The 21,771-nt window shown below is 46.3% G+C and overlaps 1 protein-coding gene across 1 annotated transcript in view; it reads left to right on the plus strand.

The window, feature by feature from the left end:
• The window catches only part of LOC103299803 (sodium/hydrogen exchanger 9B1), an 88,132-nt gene that overhangs the window by 59,385 nt on the left and 6,976 nt on the right, over positions 1–21,771 (plus strand). Inside the window, 2 exon segments of the mRNA XM_054721826.1 lie at positions 8,686–8,792; positions 16,362–16,511. Coding sequence (XP_054577801.1) covers positions 8,686–8,792; positions 16,362–16,511 — 257 coding nt within the window.

A 21,771-nucleotide genomic window follows, 5' to 3' on the forward strand; every position in this document is an offset into this window, starting at 1 on the left:
TTGAAATATACCTTTGGACATCATCATATATAATAAAGAGGTAATATGCAAATTTATCATCACTCCAACACACAAGATGGCTGCCCCCATGTGGACACAAGATGGCTGCCACAAGATGGCCAGCAGGGGGGGCAGTTAGGGGTGACTGGGTCTGCAGAGGAAGGCAGTTGGGGGCAATCAGGCCAGCAGGGGAGGACAGTTGGGGAGGACTCAGGCCTGCAGGGGAGGGCAGTTGGGGGGGGACCAGGCCTGCAGGGGAGGGAATTTGCAGAGGGGCCAGGCCAGCAGGGGAGAGCAGTTAGGGGCAACCAGGCTGGCAGGGTAAGGCAGGTAGGGGCAGTCGGGCCTGCAGGGGAGGGCAGTTGTGGGCAATCAGGGAAGTAGGGAGGGACCAGGCCTGCAGGGGAGAGCAGTTAGGGGCAACCAGGCTGGCAAGGGAGGGCAGTTAGGGGTGACCAGGTCAGCAGGGGAGAGCAGTTGGGGGCGACGAGGCCTGCAAGGGGGAACAATTAGGGGTGACCAGGCTTGCAGTGAAGGGCAGTTAGGGGCAATCGGGCCAGCAGGGGAGCAGTTAGGCGTCGATCAGGCTGGCAGGGGAGTGGTTAGGGGGTGATCAGACTGGCAGTCAGAAGTGGTTTGGGGCAATCAGGCAAGCAGGCAGGTGAGTGGCTGGGAGCCAGCAGTCCTAGATTGTGAGAGGGATCCCAGATTAGAGAGGATGCAGGCTGAGCTGAGGGACACACCCACCCCTGTATACAAATTTCGTGCACGGATACGGTCTCTAGGCCTGGCCTGCAATCAGGGCCATCCTCCCCAGCTTCCCACAGCCGGCCCCAAAACCTGCTGCCACCCACTCCCCGCCACCACCCACCCTGGTTCCCCTTTCACCATAGGGTGATAAGTGCCTGACAGCCAAGGGGAAGGGGCTGAGAGGTCGGCTATTACTGCCCGCTCATGAGCCCTGCCCCTGCTATGGGTTGCCCTCTGTGTAGGGGGCAACTGGTGGGGCAGGGACCTTGGCCTTGCATCAACCACATCCCCCCTCACCCCCCCAGTTCCTCATTCGTCATCAGGCAATCAGTGCCTGCTGGCAGGGGAAAGGAACTGAGAGGTGGTCAGTGCGCCTCATAGTCATTCTGATCGTTCTGCCTTTAGGGTCAATATGCATATTACCCTTTTATTATATAGGATAGAGGCCTGGTTCATGGGTGGGGGCTAGCTGGCCTGCCCTAATGGGGGCCCCGGATCTGGGTGGGGGTCCCCGCTGGGGGGGCGGGGCAGGCCAGGGCAAGGGGCTGTGGGCGGTTTTCAGATCAGCCATGCCCCTTATCGGTGTGGGGGTGTCTACGGGGGGGTGGGGCCAGCCTGGGTGAGGGGCCATGGGTAGTTTTCAGGCCAGCCAAGCCCTCAATCGGGGTGGGGGGTCCCCACTGGGGGACGGGGCATGACTGGGCAAGGGACTGCGGTCAGTTTGCAGGCCAGCCATGCCCCTATCGGCGAGGGCCATGGAAGAGTTGGCCAGCTTCCCCGCCCTCAATTGGGGTGGGAGAGTCTGATCAGTGGTGGGGCCGTCTAGGGGCAGGGGCTGGGCGTCATGGTGACCAGTTGTCTGGTCATTATGGTGTTACAGTCTCTGGCTTTTTATATATATAGATATAGATATAGATATAGATATAGATATAGATATAGATATAGATATAGATATAGATATAGATATATATATAGATATAGATGGTTGCTCTATTATTAAGACAAGTTAAATGTATAGAGTGTGTACAACTGTGCACCTTTTGGTAGTGGTGGAACAAGATCCTGCACCACTTCTTAATCCCAAGGTGTTAATTTGGTCTTGAATGTCACTCTACAGAAATCGTGAAAGTAAAAATTTCCGCATTTAGTAATGATTTTAGTTATCAGCAATGTTTGAAATTCAGTCTTCTATATTATTGAAGCACCAAAATATTTAAATTGAAAAATAATATATAAAGTTTCTCTTGAAATCAAAAGACATACATTTTAAAAAGGGAAAAGATAAAAATAAAATCTGCAATGGTCATATCTCAGGAATAATAATTCTGAATCTTTGATGTAAGTCCACCCAGAATCTATCTATCTACCTATCTATCATCTCCCTCCCCCCTTCCCTCCCTCCCTGTCTCTCTCTCTCTCTCTCTCTCTCTCTCTCTCTCTCTCTCTCTCCCCCTCCTCTCTGCTCCAAATCTTATATAATAAAACCCTAATACGCAAATTGACCAAACGGCATAATGACTGGTGGAATGATGGGTCATTATGACACGCACTGACCACCAGGAGGCAGACGCTCAATGCAGGAGCTGCCCCCTGGTGGTCAGTGCACTTTCACAGGGGGAGCGCCACTCAGCCAGAAGCTGGGCTCAAAGCTGGCAAGCACAGCAGCAGTGGCGGGAGCCTCTCCCTCCTCCACTGCACGCGGGCAGTAAGGAGTGAGAGGTCCCAGACTGCGAGAGCCCCAGCCTGAGAAAAGGATGTCTGACTGCAGGCGGACATCCCCTGAGGGGTCCCGGTCTGAGAGAAGGCACATGCCGGGCTGAGGGACACCTCGCCCAGTGCATGAATTTTATGCACCAGGCCTCTAGTATTCTTATAAAATTATTGAACATTGACCATACTTGATTATAACCTGAACTAGAGGCCTGGTGCATGAAATTTGTGCACAGCTGAAGTTCCTAGGCCTGGCCAGCGATTGAAGTGTGAGCATCTGGCATGGAAGGGCAGGTCCCAGCTAACCTCTGAGCCCTGGGCTGCACCTGGGCCCCCAGACCCTCAAGCTCCCCCTGCACCTGAGTCATGGCGCCCGAGTTTCCATGCGGAGATGTGATGGGTGTGGCTGGACGTGGCAGGCCATGGCGCAGCGAGGGCTTCTGGGCTTCCCAGCAGTGCTGCATGGAAGCTGGACGGGCAGCCCTCTCTCTCCTGGCCAGCAATGCAGACCAGTTCCTGTGCAAACCCACTATGGTCCCAGCGGCTGCGGCCCGGCTCACCCGGAAGAAGCAGTGCAGGTGCAGGGCAGGCTCCTCGTGGGTGCCCGGTAACTGAGTGCAAACCCTGGTTTCCCAGGGGAAGGGAGCAGAGGGAGTGAGAATAAGCTCGGCAGACACCTTGCATTCTCACCACACCTCCGACCCCGTCACCCCCGCCACCAGGTAGCTGGCGAGAGGTCACAGCAAGTTGCCGATGCTCACCATGTTCCGCGCTGCCCCTGGTGGTCAGCGCACATCATAGTGAGCAGTCAAACTCCTGTTCTCCCAGTTGAATGACCGCCCATGGGGACAATTTGCATATTAGGCTTTTATTATATAGGATAGGATTGTTTTGCACTTAATTGTATGTTGCACACAGGTTTATCTTCGGTAAATAGATTTCTATGACATTGTAATGATTGCATAGTACTCAATTATCTGTATCATAATTTCTTGTTGAAAACTGAAGTTGACTCCTATAGTTTCTATTAAAATAATACTTGAGTGAACATCTTATAACTAAATAGTGGTACCTAAAGTTAATATTTTCTTAATCTTAAAAGAATAATCATTGAGCATGATAGGAGCTAGAGAAACCGAGATGGCGGCATAGGAAAACACCTAAACTGCTGCCTCGCACAACTGCAACTAAAAGACAAAAAGGACATCATCCAGAACCACAGGAAAACTGGCTGAGTGGAAATTCTACAACTAGAAGGAAAGAGAAAAACTCAGAGAGAATCAGAGGAGCTGCAAAAGGCTGAGGTACGAAGACACGCATGCAGAGATGAAGGGTGGCTGAGCACCTGGCTGGCTTTCTCTGTCGGGAGGGAGAAGGAAGCTCCCAACTGCACTGAACCCCAGTTCCGACTGCACTGAACCCAAGTTCCGGGAGAGACCCTGTGGACCCAGGCTCATACAGGGGGAATCTGGACTGTCAGGTAGAGAGAAAGGCACACAGAAACTCGGAGGAGCCACGGAAGGCAGGGGTCTGGAGGTGCGCTTGCCAGTGCACGTGGAGAGGACTGACTGCTAAGGTTGCTGCTGGCTTTCCCTATAGGGAGGGAGTTGGAAGCTCCCAACTGCACTGAACCCCAGATCCAACTGCATTGAACCCCAGTTCCGGGTGAGCCCCTGGGGACCCAGGCTCATATGGGGGGAATCTGGACTGTCAGGCAGAAACTCAGGGGAGCCACCCACAAAAGGGAGAGGTCTGGAGGTGCGTGCGCAAGTGCACGCAGAGATGACTGACTGCTGAGTGTGCCGCTGGCTTTCTCTAGCTGGAGGGAACCGGAAGCTCCTCACTGTGCTGAACTCCAGTTCCGGGCGAGAATCTGGGAATCCAGATTCATTGGGGGAGAAAGTGGACTGTCTGGCAGCGGGTGAAACACGAGGGTGGCTTTCTCTCAGAGGTGCTTGCAGCGATTACCAAGGGACACTGAGACCCAGGGGCCTCATAGGGCAGGGCTGAAGGGAAGCCAAGACTGTCTGCTCAGCCCTGAGACTCCGCCCTATCCAAGCTGAGCACAGAGGCTTCTGCAAGTCTTATCTCATAAGGGTGTCTCCAGCACAGAAGTTCTCCCATCGTAGACACAGCTGATCCTCACAGCCAACTGGCCTGGAGTCAATTCCTCCCAGTGATACCAACAACTATCAAGACTTAACTACAACAAGGGGGTACACACAGTCCACAAAGGGGTGCACCAAGAGCGTCCACCTCAGGTAAGTGGGGAGGCCAAGCCACTTGGCCATATAGGACACCTAGCACACAAAGCCACTCTATCAACCCAGGGAAGCAGCCAAAATGTGGAGACAAAGAAACAGGTCACAAATGAAAGAAATGGAGGAAAGCAAACTACTGGATATAGATTGCAAAACCACGGTTATAAGGTTTTTCAAGAATTTCCTAGAAAAGGCCAATAAATTTAGCAAGACCCTCAAGGATATGAAAAAGGACCAACTAGAAATTAAGCATACACTGACTGAAATAAAAAATAATATACAGAGATCCAACAGCAGACAAGAGGATCCCAAGAATCAAGTCAAAGATTTGAAATACGAAGAAGCCAAAAACACCCAACCAGAAAAGCAAAAAGAAAAAAGAATCCAAAAATATGAAGATAGTGTAAGGAGCCTCTGCGACAACTTCAAACATACAAACATCTGAGTTATTGGGGTGCCAGAAGAAGAGAGAGCAAGATACTGAAAACCTATTTGAAGAAATGACAGAAAACTTCCCCTACCTGGTGAAAGAAATAGACCTTCAAGTCCAGGAAGCACAGAGAACCCCAAACAAAGGAATCCAAAGAGGACCACACCAAGACACATCATAATTTAAATGCCAAGAGCAAAAGACAAAGAGAGAATATTTAAAGCAGCAAGAGAAAAACAGTTAGTTACCTACAAAGGAGCACCCATGCGACTGTCAGCTGATTTCTCAACAGAAACTATGCAAGCCAGACGGGAGTGGCAAGAAATATTCAAAGTGATGAATAGCAAGAACCTACAACCAAGATTACTCTACCCAGCAAAGCTATCATTCAGAATTGAAGGGCAAATAAAGAGCCTCACAGATAAGAAAAAGCTAAAGGAGTTCATCACCACCAAACCAGAATTATATGAAATGCTGAAAGTTATTCTCTAAGAAGAGGAAGAAGAAGAAAAGGTAAAAATAAAAATTATGAACAACAAATACATATCTATCAACAAGTGAATCTAAAAATCAAGTGAATAAAAAATCTGATGAACAGAATAATCTGGTGAATATAATAAAATCAGGGGCATAGAAAGGGAGTGGACTGACAATCCTAGGGGGAAAAAGGGTGTGGGGGGTGCGGGAAGAGACTGGACAAAAATCATACACCTATGGATGAGGACAGTGGAGGGAGGTAAGGGCAGAGGGTGGGGTGGGAACAGGGTGGAGGGGAGCTATGAGGGGAAAAAAGATGAACAATTGTAATAATCTGAACAATAAAGATTTATTAAATTTTAAAAAAAGAATAATCATTGAGCTGAAAAGTATATAGAGTTAATAAGCTTTTGAAATATATTGCCACAATATCATATCATACCATGGTGCACAAGTTTGCCACTTTCTCCTCACCCTTTTCAAAACTAGATAATATTCTTTTCTTTTTCCCTTGCTAATTTGGTAGGTGAAAAGTGAGACCACTTTAAATGGAGTACTTTTTCTACTAGTGATGTTAAACAAATATTCATGTTTATTGGTCGTTGACATTTTGGCATATTTTATATATTTCTATTCTTGGAATCTTTTGCCTTATAGGTGTGTTCATCTTTTGTTCTTTTTGATTTATCAAGATTCTTCATACAATTAAGAATGATAACCCTTTGTATTATATTCTTAGGTTTCCCCAATTTTAATTTGACTTAAATTTATGAGGTTTTTTTTTTTGTTTTGTTTTTTGCTATTCAGAAGTTCTGAAGTTTCTGTTAACAAATATGGTCATCTTTTCCTTCATTAATGGTATCAGTTCTTCTCTCAAAAAATATTTCTGGCCCTGACCTGTGTGGCTCAGTTAGTTGGGCATCGTTCCATGCACCAAAAGGTTATTGGTTCAATTCCTGGGTCAGGGCACACACCCAGGTTTCAGGCTTGATCCTTGGTAGGGGTTCTTGATCCCCAGTAGGGGCATGCAGGAGGCAATCCATCCATGTGTAGCTCTCTCATCAATGTCTCTCTCTCTCTCTCTCTCCCTCTCCTTTCCACTTTCTCTAAAAAACAATTAAAATATATATATATATATATACACACACATACATATACGTGTGTGTGTGTGTGTGTGTGTGTGTGTGTGTGTGTGTGTTCCTCTTCCATTGTGCCAGCCATTATGAGAAACACTGAGGATAAACAGTGAACAACAATATTATTGGGTAATTGCTTCATACTTGTTTTAAGTTCCATTGATGTTTCCACCCATTTAATGGTCACAATAGTGCTATGTCCATTTTATAGACAAAGAAACTGAGGAACATCCTATCTAATAATTCTATCTAATAAAAGAGTAATATACAGATTGACCATCACTCCAACACACAAGATGGCTGCCCCCATGTGGACACAAGATGGCCACCACAAGATGGCCAGCAGGGGACTGCAGTTGGAAGGGACCAGGCCTGAAAGGGAGGACAGTTGTGGGTGATCAGGCCAGCAGGGGAGGGCAGTTGGGAGGGACTAGGCCTGCAAGGGAGGGCAGTTGTGGGCAATCAGGCCAGCAGGGGAAGGCAGTTAGAGGTGACCAGGCCTGCAAGGGAAGGCAGTTAGGGGTGACCAGGCCTGAAGGGGAGGGCAGTTAGGGGCAAATAGGCTGGTAGGGGAGCAGTTAGGCATCAATCAGGCTGGCAGGGGAGTGGTTACGGGGTGATCAGGCTGGCAGGCAGAAGCAGTTAGGGGCAATCAGGAAGGCAGGCAGGCGAGCAATTGGGAGCCAGCAGTCCTAGATTGTGAGAGGGATGTCCGGGCAGTCGGACATCCCTCAAGGGGTCCCAGATTGGAGAGGGTGCAGGCTGGGCTGAGGGACACCCCCCCCACCCCTGTGCACTAATTTTGTGCACCAGGCCTCTAGTAGGTTAAATAATTTGCTCAGCCCTGGCTGGTTTTGCTCAGTAGTTAGAGCAGGTTCCATTCCCAGTCAAAGGCACATACCTCAGTTACAGGTTCAACATAGCCCAGGTCAGTTGCATGTGGGAGACAACCAGTCAATGTGTCTCTCACATCGATGTTTCTCTCTCTCCCCTGGCATTTCTCCTTCTCTCTAGAAAAATCAATGGAAAAAAATATCCTCAGGTGAGGATTTAAATAAGTTTGCTCAAAGTTACAAATCCATTAAGTAGGGTAGCCAAGATACAAACCTGGCTGTTTGACCCTAGACCTACACTTTTAAGTACTATTCCATTCAGATGTGGTTGCATAAAATATATTGATGACTCAGTTGACCCTTGAATAGTCCCAAGATTGACCCTAGAATAAATCTTTTTTTATGTAGTTACTGTTAAATTATTCTTTTGATATTTATTTTTTTTAATATTTTTTATTGATTTCTGAGAGGAAGGGAGAGGGAGAGAGAGATAGAAACATTAATGATGAGAGAGAATCATTGATTGGATGCCTTCTGCATGCCTTACATTGGGGATCAAGCCCCCAACCCGGGCATGTGCCCTGACTGGGAATTGAACCATGACCTCCTGGTTCATAGATACATGTTCAACCACTGAGCCACGCCAGCCAGGATGTTCTTTTTATATTTAAATAATTTTTTCTTTGTCATAATCATACATCAGAAAATAAATATTACCAGCCTTGTGTTAGGTGCCAGAGGCGCTTCTTTGTCAGTCTTGTCCATTCTTCTACCTCACTTGATCTTGTAGTCAGGGTGTGTAAGGGAAGCACATTGTAGCGTATTACTTCTTTGTTTCCTGGCCTACTTATTCAATAAACATTTCTGAATTGAGTGTTTGTACTAAATTATTTAGGAGTGCACATCTAATGTATCAAATAGATCTGCATACATTTTTTATATTTGTTAATATTAAAGATTCATTTTTGTATATTTGTTCTATAAAATACATACCTTTCTTCATAAATCACCTATGTTTGATTTTCTGATGTGTTAAGTATTTAAAATTTTTTCTCTATGATCTCTTTTCCTTATGTGTGCCCTTATAGGTGGCATACTTCATGATCTCCTAACTTCTTTTCGGGATGTAATTATTGGTGTGCTACTAGGAACATTTTTGGGAGTTTTTCTTCATTATTTTCCAAGTGAAGATCAGGTAAATAAAAAATTAGTCAACCTTTAGAAATATAGAATTGGTTATTATTTTTAAAATTTGAACTTTTATTTTATTTATTTTTTTTTTTTAATATTTTTTATTGAGGTATTATATGTGTACATATCTTACCATTACCCCCCCACCCCACACCCACACATGCCCTCCCCCCCAGAGATTTGCGTCCATTGTTTATGCTTATATGCATGCATACAAGTCCTTCGTTTGATTTCATAACTCCCCCACCTCTCCCTAACTTTCCCCCTGTAATTTGAAAGTCTGTTTGATGCTTTACTGTCTCTGTATCTATCTTTTGTTCATCACTTTATACTGATCTTTACTATCCCTAAATGAGTGGGATCATGTGGTATTTTTCTTTCATTGACTGGCTTATTTCACTTAGCATAATGTTCTCCAATTCCATCCAGGTTGCTGCAAAAGATGAGAATTCCTTCTTTTTTATGGCAGCATAGTATTCCATTGTGTAGATGTACCACAGTTTTCTGATCCAGTCATCTGCTGACGGGCACCTAGGCTGTTTCCAAATCTTAGCTATGGTGAATTGTGCTGCTATGAACATAGGGGTGCATATATCCTTTCTGATTGGTGTTTCTAGTTTCTTCGGATATATTCCCAGGAGTGGGATTACTGGGTCAAATGGGAGTTCCATTTTCAGTTTTTTGAGGAAGCTCCATACTGTTCTCCACAGTGGCTGCACCAGTCTGCATTCCCACCAGCAGTGCACGAGGGTTCCTTTTTCTCCGCATCCTCGCCAACACTTGTCGTTTGTTGATTTGTTGATTATAGCCATTCTGACAGGTGTGCGATGGTACCGCATTGTCGTTTTGATTTGCATCTCTCGGATAATTAGTGACGTTGAGCATGTTTTCATATGCCTCCTGGCCTTCCTTCTGTCTTCTTTTGAAAAGCTTCTATTTAGGTCTGTTGCCCATTTCTTTATTGGATCATTTATCTTCCTTTTATTAAGTTGTATAAGCTGCATGTAGATGTTGGAGATCAAACCTTTATCAGTGATGCCATTTGCAAATATGTTCTCCCATGCAGTAGGCCTTCTTGTTGTTTTGTTAATGGTTTCTTTTGCTGTGAAAAAGCTTTTTATTTTGATGTAGTCCCATTTGTTAATTTTCTCTTTAGCTTCCATTGCCCTAGGGGCAGTGTCAGTGAAGAATTTCTTTTGGCATATGTCTGAGATTTTGCTACCTGTGGATTGCTCTAGTATTTTTATGGTTTCCCGTCTTATGTTTAAGTCCTGTATCCATTTTGAGTTTATTTTTGTGTATGGCGTAAGTTGGTGATCAAGCTTCATTTTTTTGCATGTATCTGTCCAATTTTCCCAACACCATTTATTGAAGAGACTGTCTTGACTCCATTGTATGTTCATGCCTCCTTTGTCAAATATTAATTGAGCATAGTGGTTTGGGTCGATATCTGGATTCTCTATTCTGTTCCACTGATCTATATGTCTGTTCTTGTGCCAGTACCAGGCTGTTTTGAGAACAGTGGCTTTGTAATACAGCTTGAAATCTGGTATTGAGATCCCTCCTACTTTATTCTTCTTTCGCAGGATTGCTGTGGCTATGCGGGGTCTTTTTTTATTCCAGATGAATTTTTGGAGAGTTCTTTCAAGGTCGGTGAAATATGCCATTGGTATTTTAATGGGGAGTGCATTGAATCTATAGATTGCTTTGGGTAGTATGGACATTTTAATGATGTTGATTCTACCAATCCATGAACATGGTATGTTCTTCCATCTGTTTACGTCTTCCTCTATCTCTTTTTTCAGTGTCCTGTAGTTTTCCGTGTATAGGTCTTTTACCTCCTTAGTTAAGTTTATTCCTAGGTATCTTAATTTTTTTGGTGCGATGGTAAATGGAATTGCCTTTTTAGTCTCTCTGTCTGTAAGTTCACTATTGGTGTATAGAAAGGCCATAGATTTCTTGGCGTTAATTTTGTATCCTGCTACATTGCCAAATTCATTTATTAAGTCTATTAGTTTTTTGACGGAGTCTTTCGGATTTTTTATGTACAATATCATGTCGTCTGCAAATAAAGACAGCTTTACTTGTTCTTTTCCAATTTGGATGCCTTTTATTTCTTCTTCTTGTCTAATTGCAATGGCTAATACTTCCAGTACTATGTCAAACAGGAGTGGTGAGAGTGGGCATCCCTGTCTTGTTCCTGTTCTTAGGGGAAATGTTTTTAGTTTTTGTCCATTGAGTATGATGTTTGCTGTGGGTTTATCATATATAGCTTTTATTATGTTGAGGTATGAGCCTTCTATTCCCACCTTGTTGAGAGTTTTTATCAAGAAAGGGTGTTGGATTTTGTCAAATGCTTTTTCTGCATCAATTGATATGACTATGTGATTTTTATCTCTCAATTTGTTTATGTGATGTATCATGTTTATTGATTTGCGGATATTATACCATCCTTGCATTCCTGGGATAAATCCTACTTGGTCATGGTGTATGATCTTTCTGATGTACTGCTGGAGCCGATTTGCTAGAATTTTGTTGAGGATTTTGGCATCTATGTTCATGAGGGATATTGGCCTGTAATTCTCTTTCATTGTGTTGTCTTTATCTGGTTTTGGTATTAGGGTGATGCTGGCTTCATAGAAGGAGCTTGGAAGTGTTCCTTCCTCTTGAATTTTTTGAAATAGTCTGAGGAGGATAGGTTTTAGTTCTTCCTTGAATGTTTGGTAAAACTCTCCTGTGAAGCCATCAGGCCCCGGGCTTTTGTTTGCCGGAAGCTTCTTGATGACTGCTTCAATTTCATCCATAGTTATTGGCCTATTGAGCTCTTTAGATTCTTCTTGATTGATTTTAGGAAGGTTATATTTTTCTAGGAATATGTCCATTTCCTCCAGGTTGTCCAGTTTGTTGGAATAGAGTTGTTCGTAGTATTTTGTAACAATCCTTTGTATCTCAGCGGGGTCTGTCGTTATTTCACCTCTTTCATTTCTGATTTTGTTTATTTGGGTCCTCTCTCTTTGCTTCTTGGTGAGCCTGGCTAGAGGTCCATCAATCTTGTTTATCTTTTCAAAGAACCAGCTCTTGGTTTTGTTGATCTTTCGTATTGTTTCTTTGGTCTCTATGTCATTTATCTCCGCTCTGATCTTTGTTATTTCCTTCCTTCTGGTTACAGTGGGCTTTTCTTGCTGCTCTTTTTCTAGCTCTTTGAGTTGTAGGGTTAAGTAATTTATTACCATTGATTCTTGTTTTTTGCAATAGGCTTGTAGAGCTATGAACTTCCCTCTCAAGACTGCTTTCGTTGTGTCCCAAAGATTTTGGATTGTTGTGTTTTCATTGTCATTTGTTGCCATGATGTTTTTTATTTCTTCCTTGATCTCTCTGGTGACCCAGTCATGGTTTAATAGCATGCTGTTTAGTCTCCAAGTGTTTGATTTCTTTGGATTGTATTTATTGTAGTTGATTTCCAGTTTTATGCCACTGTGATCTGAGAAGACGCTTGATATAATTTCTATCTTCTTGAATTTGAAGAGACTTTGCCTGTGACCCAGCACATGGTCTATCTTTGAAAATGACCCATGTGCACTTGAGAAGAATGTATATTCTGTGGCTTTGGGGTGAAATGTTCTAAAGATGTCAATTAATTCCATCTGGTCTAGTGATTCATTTAGGATTGCTGTTTCTTTGCTGATTTTTTGTTTAGAGGATTTGTCCAGTGGTGATAGTGGGGTATTAAAGTCTCCTACTATGATTGTATTACTATTAATCTCTCCCTTGAAATCTTCCAGGAGTTTTTTTATGTATTTGGGTGCTCCTATATTGGGAGCATATATGTTTACCAGAATTATTTCTTCTTGTTGGATTTCTCCCTTTAGTATTATGAAGTGGCCTTCTTTATCTCTTGTTATGGCATTTACTTTGAGGTCTATTTTGTCAGATATAAGTATTGCTACCCCAGCTTTTTTTTCATTTCCATTTGCCTGAAAGATATTTTTCCATCCCTTCACTTTCAATCTGTGTGAGTCTCTTGTTCTGAGGTGGGTCTCTTGTAGACAGCATATATATGGGTCGTGTTTTTTTATCCATTCAGCTACTCGATATCTTTTGATTGGAGCATTTAGTCCATTTACATTTAAAGATATTACTGAAAGGTATTTGTTTGTGGTCATATCTATTTTTGTGTCTATATTCCTTCTTACCTGTTTATTTCTTCTTTTTACAGTATTCCCTTTAGCAATTCTTGCATTGCTGGTTTGGTGGTAATAAACTCCTTAAGCCTTTTTTTATCTGCAAAGCTCCTGATTTCCCCTTCAATTTTGATTGATAGTCTTGCGGGATATAGTATTCTTGGATTCAGTCCTTTGCTTTGCAACACTTTGTATACCTCCGTCCATTCCCTTCTAGCTTGTTGTGTTTCTGTTGAGTAATCATTTGACAATCTGATGGGTGTTCCTTTGTAGGTAACTCTCTGTCTCTCTCTTGCCGCCTTTAAGATTCTCTCTTTATCATTTATATTTGCCATTGAAATTATGACATGTCTTGGTGTGTGTCTTTTGGGGTTGATCCTGCTTGGGACTCTCTGTACTTGCGTAACTTTTATCTTTCCCATATCCGGGAAGTTTTCTGTCATTATTTCTTCAAATAGATTTTCTAATCCCTGCTGCTCTTCTTGTCCTTCTGGCAGCCCTATTATACGCATGTTACTTCGTTTCATGTTGTCCCGAAGCTCCCTTAGGCTTTCCTCCTGCTTTTTAATTTTTTTCTCCAATTGCTGTTCAGATTGAGCTTGTTTCTGTACCTGATCTTCTAACTCACTAATTCGGTCCTCTGCTTCTTGTAGTCTAATGTTGAAACTTTCCATGGTGTTTTTGATTGTAGCTATATCACTTTTCATTTCTTCCTGATTCTTGCATAAGTTGTTGATTTTCTCATCCATCCGATGTATAAATTCCACGACCATTACTCTAAACTCCTTTTCGGTCATGTTGCAAGCTTCAGCTTCACTGATTTCCTTTCTTGGCGACTCCACATTTTCTTTCCTCTGTGAGTTATTTCGTTTCCCCATTCTGGCTATCACCAGAAAGCTCAAGCTTCCGTTTGCGTGGACCTGGGCCGTGTGCTGTGGGGACTTCGCTCCACCCGAGTTTCACTGAAGTGCTCTGACACTAGGACATGTGGCTGCCTTTGGTTGGTGGGAACCAGACTTGCCCAGGGTCAGTGTCCCCAGTGTTCCGTGTGGTCTCGTGTGCACACTTAGATTCAGGGGCCCTGTCTGCACCACACTGTTGGTATGTGCCGAAAATGAGATCCTTAGCAAGTGCCAGGAGTCAGAGTTTCCCTGTGTCTGCACCAAGACTAGAATGTCAGAGTCTCTGTTGCCTTGTGCGGTTTCTCGTTGAGACTCAGGGTCCCTATGTGTGCATGCACCAACAATTGGGGTCGCTGGCTCTTAGTGTGAATGCGCTGTGAGTCAGGGATCCCAGGCAGCTGTGTCCGGCGTGCCAAATTCCCTGAAGTGGAGCTGCGACCTGTGTGTGCTCTCTCTACTGAGCCAAACAGGCTAGGGCGCACACTCTTGATTTCCTGAAGGTGAGCTGGCTCCGTGCACTCTACAGGAGTCCCGGAAGGGGGGCGGAGTCTGTCCTGCGCGCCAAATTCCCCAAAGGGAAAGCCCCTCTGTGCAAGCACTAAGATTCCCCGAAGGGAGAGCTGTGACCCGCAAGCCAAATTCCCCCAAATTCTCCGAAGGGGTGCCCTCTGTGCGCACTGACAGATTTCCCCAACAGGGCGCTGATTCTCTCCTGTGCGCTCGCACGCGCGCGCCAAATTCCCTGAGGGGGAGCGAGTCCCTGCGTAAAGCTCTGCGGCTTGGGCAAGAGGCGGATCTATCAGTTAAAATGGCGCTGTCTGCGCGCCTGCGGGGAGGGGGTAGGCTCTTTGACTCACGGAATTCTGCCGGGACGTCTGGATTCTTGTTGTTTGTTGGTCTGAAGCTGTGATAGCAGTTCTCTGTCCCCAGTGGCTGCAGGGTCCTGGTTTGTGTCAGAAGCCAGGATCCGAGTCTCAGGCAGCTCTGTTTCTCAAGATGGCGTGGTCTCCGCGTCCGCAACAGCCGCGGAGATGTGTCCGCTTTGTGCGCGGGGCTCCGCTGTCTAGGACTGCCCGGTTAGGCAGCCCCTTGGAAGACGTGCAGAATCTAACTGACCCTAGCTCATACACACACACACCACACACGTCTACACTCTTCTCTATGGGTTCCTCACTCACACACTCTCTCTCCCTACCTTCCTGCCGGTCGCCATCGAAACTCTCCTAAAATTTGAACTTTTAGAATATCCATGAAATATTACATTTAATATTTATTGTCCTTCCCCAAAAGTGTAGCCTCCATTGCCTACTTTGCTTTAAACTGAGCACAGTTCTGATGGATAGGAGTCAATGGCCTTGACTAAAGTCTTTGCTTCTGGACTTGGCAAATAAGGAATATTAGGAAAAATTTTTTGATGGAACACTGTGTAAATCTTGTATTTATAAATGTAATGAAGGTGTTGACAGAAAAATATATATACACCTTTTATAAAGGATTATGTACTTACTAAATACCTTTAAAAAATATTTTTTGAAACCTGTTCTGCTATGACAGAGATAACATATATTTTTACTATGCTGTTGGTTTATTTTTTAAATATATTTCTTTATTTCAGAGAGGAAGGAAGAGGGATAGAGAGATAGAAACATCAATGATGAGAGAGAATCATTGATCAGCTGCCTCCTGCACACCCCCTACTGGGGATCAAGTCCACAACCCGAGCATGTGCCCTTGGCCGGAATCAAACCTGGGACCCTTCAGTTTGCAGGCCGACGCTCTACCCACTGAGCCAAACCAGCTAGGGCTATGCTGTTGGTTTTTAAATTAAGCTTCCTTAATGCATAATACTTTGCAATGGATACCTTTTAAAAATATATAATTAAATCAGAATACCATCTCCATTCCACCCCACCCCTTTCTTCACTAAATTGGCTACTGACTTCTGACAACTTTTTCTAATCTTTTTTAACTCATACTTTCTCTTGATCTGAGTTACATTCACTCCCACTCCCTTTGACTAAGGCAACACTATTAAACTCAATGCTTTCCTGCCCTAAAGAATGTGCCAAAAAAAAAAAAAAGAATGTGCCATTACTCTTGTATATCTGTAATGTCCATTTTGATTTGCCTGTAACAATTGTCATAGCTAATGAGATTTTCAGAAATTTATTTTTAAGAATCCATTGGATATGTTATATAGAACTACAGGTTATATTGCTCTCTCTTTTCTTTCCTTTTTCACTTACAGTTAAAATATTTTAACCATTTTACTGACATAACATGTGGCAGAAGATGAAACTTAATAATTATAAATTTTATCACTTGTTATCAAGTCTGCTAAAATATTTGGTGAGGAAGAAAGCCAAAATTTTATGCATTATTTAATATAACATATCATAGTATCAAAACATCAATAATGAATGACAGAGAATGTAAATGCTGTATTATATGTTTAATGTAAATAATTTATAAAAATTTATATAATCCTAGACAAATCTTCCAATGAAGAGAGCATGCCTTATTTTGAGTTTGTGTATTTCTGCCGTCATAGTCAGCAATAGCATTGGTATGCATGGAGCTGGAGGATTATTCACACTAATGTTAACTTTCATTGGAGGAATGAATTGGACCACAAATAAGGTGAATATTTTTAATACACCATTTTTATAGATAAAATAACTGAATTATTTTACATTATAATGGACATTTAGGAAACCTCATTCTGGTTGGAAGATGTTCCAAAAGTGTGTGCCTTGGAGGAAGTTTATAAATCAATAAAGGAAAGAAAGTATTTAAGAAAAGGAACTGCACATACACTAAAACGCAATCAGGAGTTGAGTTATCTCATCAGGCCTATTTCCCCCCAAGTTTTATTTAATATGATTATATAACTTTTATTGATTTAATTATTTTATTAATTAAAATTTTAGTTATTCTGTTAGGACATGAAAACATTCTCATAAAAGATTAAACAATACACATATAGAATAAATTGTAAAATAGTCCTTTTTCCTCACCACTCCCAAATATCAAACAGAATTATTTCCTCTAATCAGTCCTCTATTTTTAGACATTTAGATCATTTCCATTTTTTTGTTATTATAAACAGTGCTGCCATGAACAGTCCTGTTCATGTGTCTTTTGGCAAGTGTACAAATACTTCTGTAGAATTTGTACAGAAATAGAATTGTTGAATTTCGAAATGCTACATTTCTATTTTGATGGGGACTGCCAAATTCTCCATTCAAAAGATTCTATATATTTACACTATTTACTACCACCAGTATAACAGAGTCCCCAATACCTCAACCCATCAACACACTAATATTACCACTAGTTCTATTATTTTTTATCTGATGGGGGGAAAAAGTATATAACATTATTTATGAAATATTTTTCAGCTATAAAAAAAGAACAAAATCTTAACCATTTGCAACAACATGGATGGATGTGGAGAGCACTGTGCTAAGTGAAATAAGTCAGACAGAGGACAAATACTATATTCTTTCACTTATATGTGTAATCTAAAAAAACAAAACAAAAATAGACCCATAGATACAGAGAACATACTGATGGTTGTCAGAAGGGAGTGGTGTGGGGAATAAATGAAAATGGTGAAGCACAATAAGAGGTACAAACTTTCAATTATAAAGTAAACTAGTGGCCTAGTGCACAAAATTCATGCATGGGGGTGGGGAGGGTCCCTCAGCTCAGCCTGCACCCTCTCCAATCAGGGACCCCTTGGGGGATTTCCGACCGCTGGTTTAGGAGGGATCAGGCCTAATCCGGCAGTTGGACATCCCTCTTGCAATCTGGGACTGCTGGCTCCTAACCACTCACCTGCCTGCCTGCCTGATCGCCCTAACCCCTTGGCCTGCCTGCCTGATCGCCTCTAACTTCTCTGCCTGCCTGCCTGATTGCCCCTATCTGCCTCTGCCTGCCTGCCTGATCACCCCTAACTGCCCTCCCCTGCAGGCCTGATCTTGCCCCCAATGGCCCTCCCCTGCTGGCCTGATCTCACCCCCAACTGTCCTCCCCTGCCAGTCTGATTGCCCCTGATGGCCTCTGCCTTGGCCCCCACCACCGTGGCTTTGTCTGGAAGGAAGTCAGACATCCAGAAGATGGCCAGTCAACCCGGTCTAATTAGCATATTACCCTTTTATTAGTATAAATAGATTATATAGGATGAGATTGCTTAAATGGGGTGGGGGAGATATGCTCTTGGCAGACAAAAATACATAATCCCTATATGTGGATTGATAGCCAGCTATATGCACTAAATTGCCAACCCGGTCATTAAAAAATTGAACCGTTTTCTTACATCTTACACCAAACAGCTGCTGCCCTTAAAACCCCTCCTCAGCCCCCATCTTAGGTTCTGCCTTCGAAGTTCACCCAGATTAGGTTCTGATTGGTCGGTTTCTATACCAGTCAGCGTCAAAAGCTCCACCTCCTTAGGCAGCCATTGGCTCCTTGCACTTCACCCAGATTTGGTTCTGATTGGTCGGTTTCTATACCAGTCAGCGTCAAAAGCTCCACCTCCTAGGCAGCCATTGGCTCCTTGCACTTCACCCAGATTTGGTTCTGATTGATCAGTTCCTATGCCAGTCAGCATCAAAAGCTCCACCTCCTAGGCAGCCACTGGCTCCTCACACTTCACCCAGATTTAGTTCTGATTGGTAGGTTTCTATGCCAGTCAGTGTCTTCAGGCCTCTCAACGGGCCTGATCAGAGAGGCGGAGCTGATCAGCAGCCCAGCGGAGGCCCAAGAGAAAGAGAGGCATGGCTGCTAGCCAGGCCTGGAGCAAAAGAGAGGCAAGTGCTGATCAACCAAGGCTATGGATCAGACCCTTATTCTCTCTTCTGGCCTCTCTCCAGGCCTAATTCACAGCCCCCTCGGCAGTCAGTGCTGGTCTGGGCAGTGGAAGTCAGTGCTGGTCACCACGGCAACCCAGCACTGACTTCCGATTGGTCAAGCCTTCGGTCATTATGGACTCTGCGTCTTTATATATATAGATAAGTCACAGTGATGTAATACAGCACAAGGAATATAGTCACTAGTATTGCAATAATTTTGTTTATAATGTCTTTTGTATGGAAGTAAAATTTCCTATAGTCAATCCTGTTAGTTTTTCCTTTTTTATTTTGTATTCAATATCTTATTTAAGAAGGATTTCTTGGAAAGGAAAGATGGCGGCGGAGGTGAAAGGCTGATCTGTTGCCTCGCATGGCAGTTTCGGAAATACAACTGAAACATGGACTGCTGAGGGTGGCGACTGCTGCTCGCGTCTCCCCAGACCGGGCAGCTGCTCCCCTCAGTCAGTACCGCAGCCGGGGCCATGGGCTCGTGGGGGCCGCGGCGGCTGCTGTGGCGGCGGCCGCAGACTCGGCGCAGCGGCTCTCAGTGAAGAAAGAGACCATCTTTCTGCAGGAGGGGCTCACCCGTGCCACCGACCTGGCCGAGCTGCGCACTGAGATCCTCGGGGCCCCGGACGCCGCCAACACCGATTTGGAGGATTCTTAGGAGTTCTCATCTTACATTCAAGTCCTCTAGCCATTTTGACAGAGGAGAATCAAGAGGACGGCTGGGCCACGCGCAGCGGTTTCAGGGGCGCGACTGGAGGACGAAGCGTCTGCAGCCCAGAACTACAGGAGAGATTTACAGCTAAGAGGGAAGAGGAAACCAGCGAAATCGGAGGGGACGAGGTGCGGAGGCGCGTGGGTCGGGCTGGTGGCGGGGGAAAGGGGCTTTTGTTCCAAACCTAGGGGAGATTAGCTCTCCATCACCCTGAAATCCAGCTTCTGGGGACCCGCGGGAGACCCAGATGCCTGCGGGGAGAGGCGGGACTCTTGCGGAGGTGCGCCCAGCAATCAGTGTTTGCTGCGCTAGAGCGCGGAACGAGGGGACTTAGAAACTTGGAAGGCAGAAGGAGCAGACTCGCAGCCATTGCGGCTCGCCACACCATGGCCTGTTGGCGCCCTGAGACCCCGCCCCACCCTGGGACCCATCCTGCCCTGAGACCCGGCCCGCCCTGGGACCCGCCCCGCACGTTTTGAAGACCCACCCCGCAAGTCTTGCAGGCGCACCTACGCTCCAAGCAACGGCTTATGCATGTGGGTGGCCTGCCCTCTGGCAGCGGACCAGATAAACTGCTGTTCTAGTCGGACTGCTCCAGGGCCACTCAGACAGGAGGAGGAAACTACAGTTCTTGCTGTAATCCCTGCTGAGTGCCTAAGGCAGTGGCTGATCTACGCCCCATTGGGGACCCAGAAACGAGGGCATCTGGTGGTCTGTGGGAAATGACACCAGACTTCAACCATGCACATAAGGGACACATCCAACAGGCAGATTCAGTGAGCGCCAAAGCCTTGCTGCACCAAGACCCGGCCCATAGGAGAGTCTCCTGCACAGCAACTCTTCCTTTATATACAAAGAGAGCCCTCCCGGTGGCACCAGCAACAATCAAGACTTAACTATACAAGGGAGGACCGGGATGGAGACATAGGGCGGAGGCCTGGATGTTGCCTGCCACAACAACTTTGAGGCTGCGACGGGAGAGCGGAGCAGACACCACCCAAAACCACCGTAGGGCTGGCTGAGTGGATGCTCTGCAGCTAGAATAAGAGGGGTATGCGGGATGATGCTGATGCAGATGACCCAAGGACCACACTTTGGGAACTGCGGCTCGGGCGACGCAGGGGCGACCTGGAGCGTGCTCGGCGCGGTCCCCCCGGCGGTCTCTGGCTGAGGGGGCGGCTCCACTTGCTGCCGAGCACGGACAGATGGGCCCCTGTGAGACGTGGGGTGGGGGACTCCACGCTTGCTAGCATCCAAGTCCTTCAGGAATCTCGGTGCCCCGGGGGCGGCCGGGTGCGCATGCTCGGCGACCGGCCACCGCTGCGGACCCAGGGGCCGGCGCGGAGACGCCGGGCCGGCCCGCCGCCACGCACCGGGCGCACCGGAGCCTCGCCGAGCAGCCGCCCGACGAGTTCTGCGGCGGCCATCCTGGAGCTCTGGCAGGATGGCCGGGGGGGTTGCTGGGGGGGGTTGACCAGCGGGAATTGGGATCGGGAGGACGGGGCCCCGCTGGGACCCGGGTGCGGGCGAGGTTGCGCACCTCTGGGCTCGGGAGTGGTCGCGCGCCTCCGGGTATGGGTGGGGCCTCACGTCCCTGGGTCTGGGTGGGGCCGCGTGCCCCTGGCTCCAGGTGAGGCCGGATTCCGGGTCCGGGTGAGGCCAAGTGCCCCTGGACCCGGATGACACTGGGTCCCGTGCCCGGGTGAGGCCAAGCACCCCTGGGTCTGGGAGAGGCCAAGCACCCCTGGGTCCGGGTGAGACCATGTGTCCCTGGATCCGGGGGAGGCCTCGTGCACCTAGGTCCAGGTGAGGCCACGTGCCCCTGGGCCTGGGAGAGGCCACAAACCCCTGGGTCCGGGTGAGACCATGTGTCCCTGGATCCGGGTGGGGCCTCGTGCACCTAGGCCCGGGTGGGGCCGCGTACCCCTGGGTCTGGGGGAGGCCAGGCGTCCCTGGGTCCGGGTGAGACCGTGTGTCCCTGGATCTGGGTGAGGCCTTGTGCACCTAGGCCTGGGTGAGGCCACATGCCCCTGGGTCTGGGAGAGGCCAGGCGTCCCTGGGTCCGGGTGAGACCATATGTCCCTGGATCCGGGTGAGGCCTCATGCACCTAGGCCCGGGTGAGGACACGTGCCCCTGGGTCTGGGGGAGGCCAAGCGCGCCTGGGTCCGGGTGAGACCATGTGTCCCTGGATCCGGGTGAGGCCTCGTGCACCTAGGCCCGGGTGAGGCCACGTGCCCCTGGGTCTGGGAGAGGCCAAGCATCCCTGGGTCCGGGTGAGACCATGTGTCCCTGGATCCGGGTGAGGCCTCGTGCACCTAGGCC

The sequence above is a fragment of the Eptesicus fuscus genome, chromosome 2, assembly GCF_027574615.1.
Source record: "Eptesicus fuscus isolate TK198812 chromosome 2, DD_ASM_mEF_20220401, whole genome shotgun sequence".
NCBI lineage: Eukaryota > Metazoa > Chordata > Mammalia > Chiroptera > Vespertilionidae > Eptesicus > Eptesicus fuscus.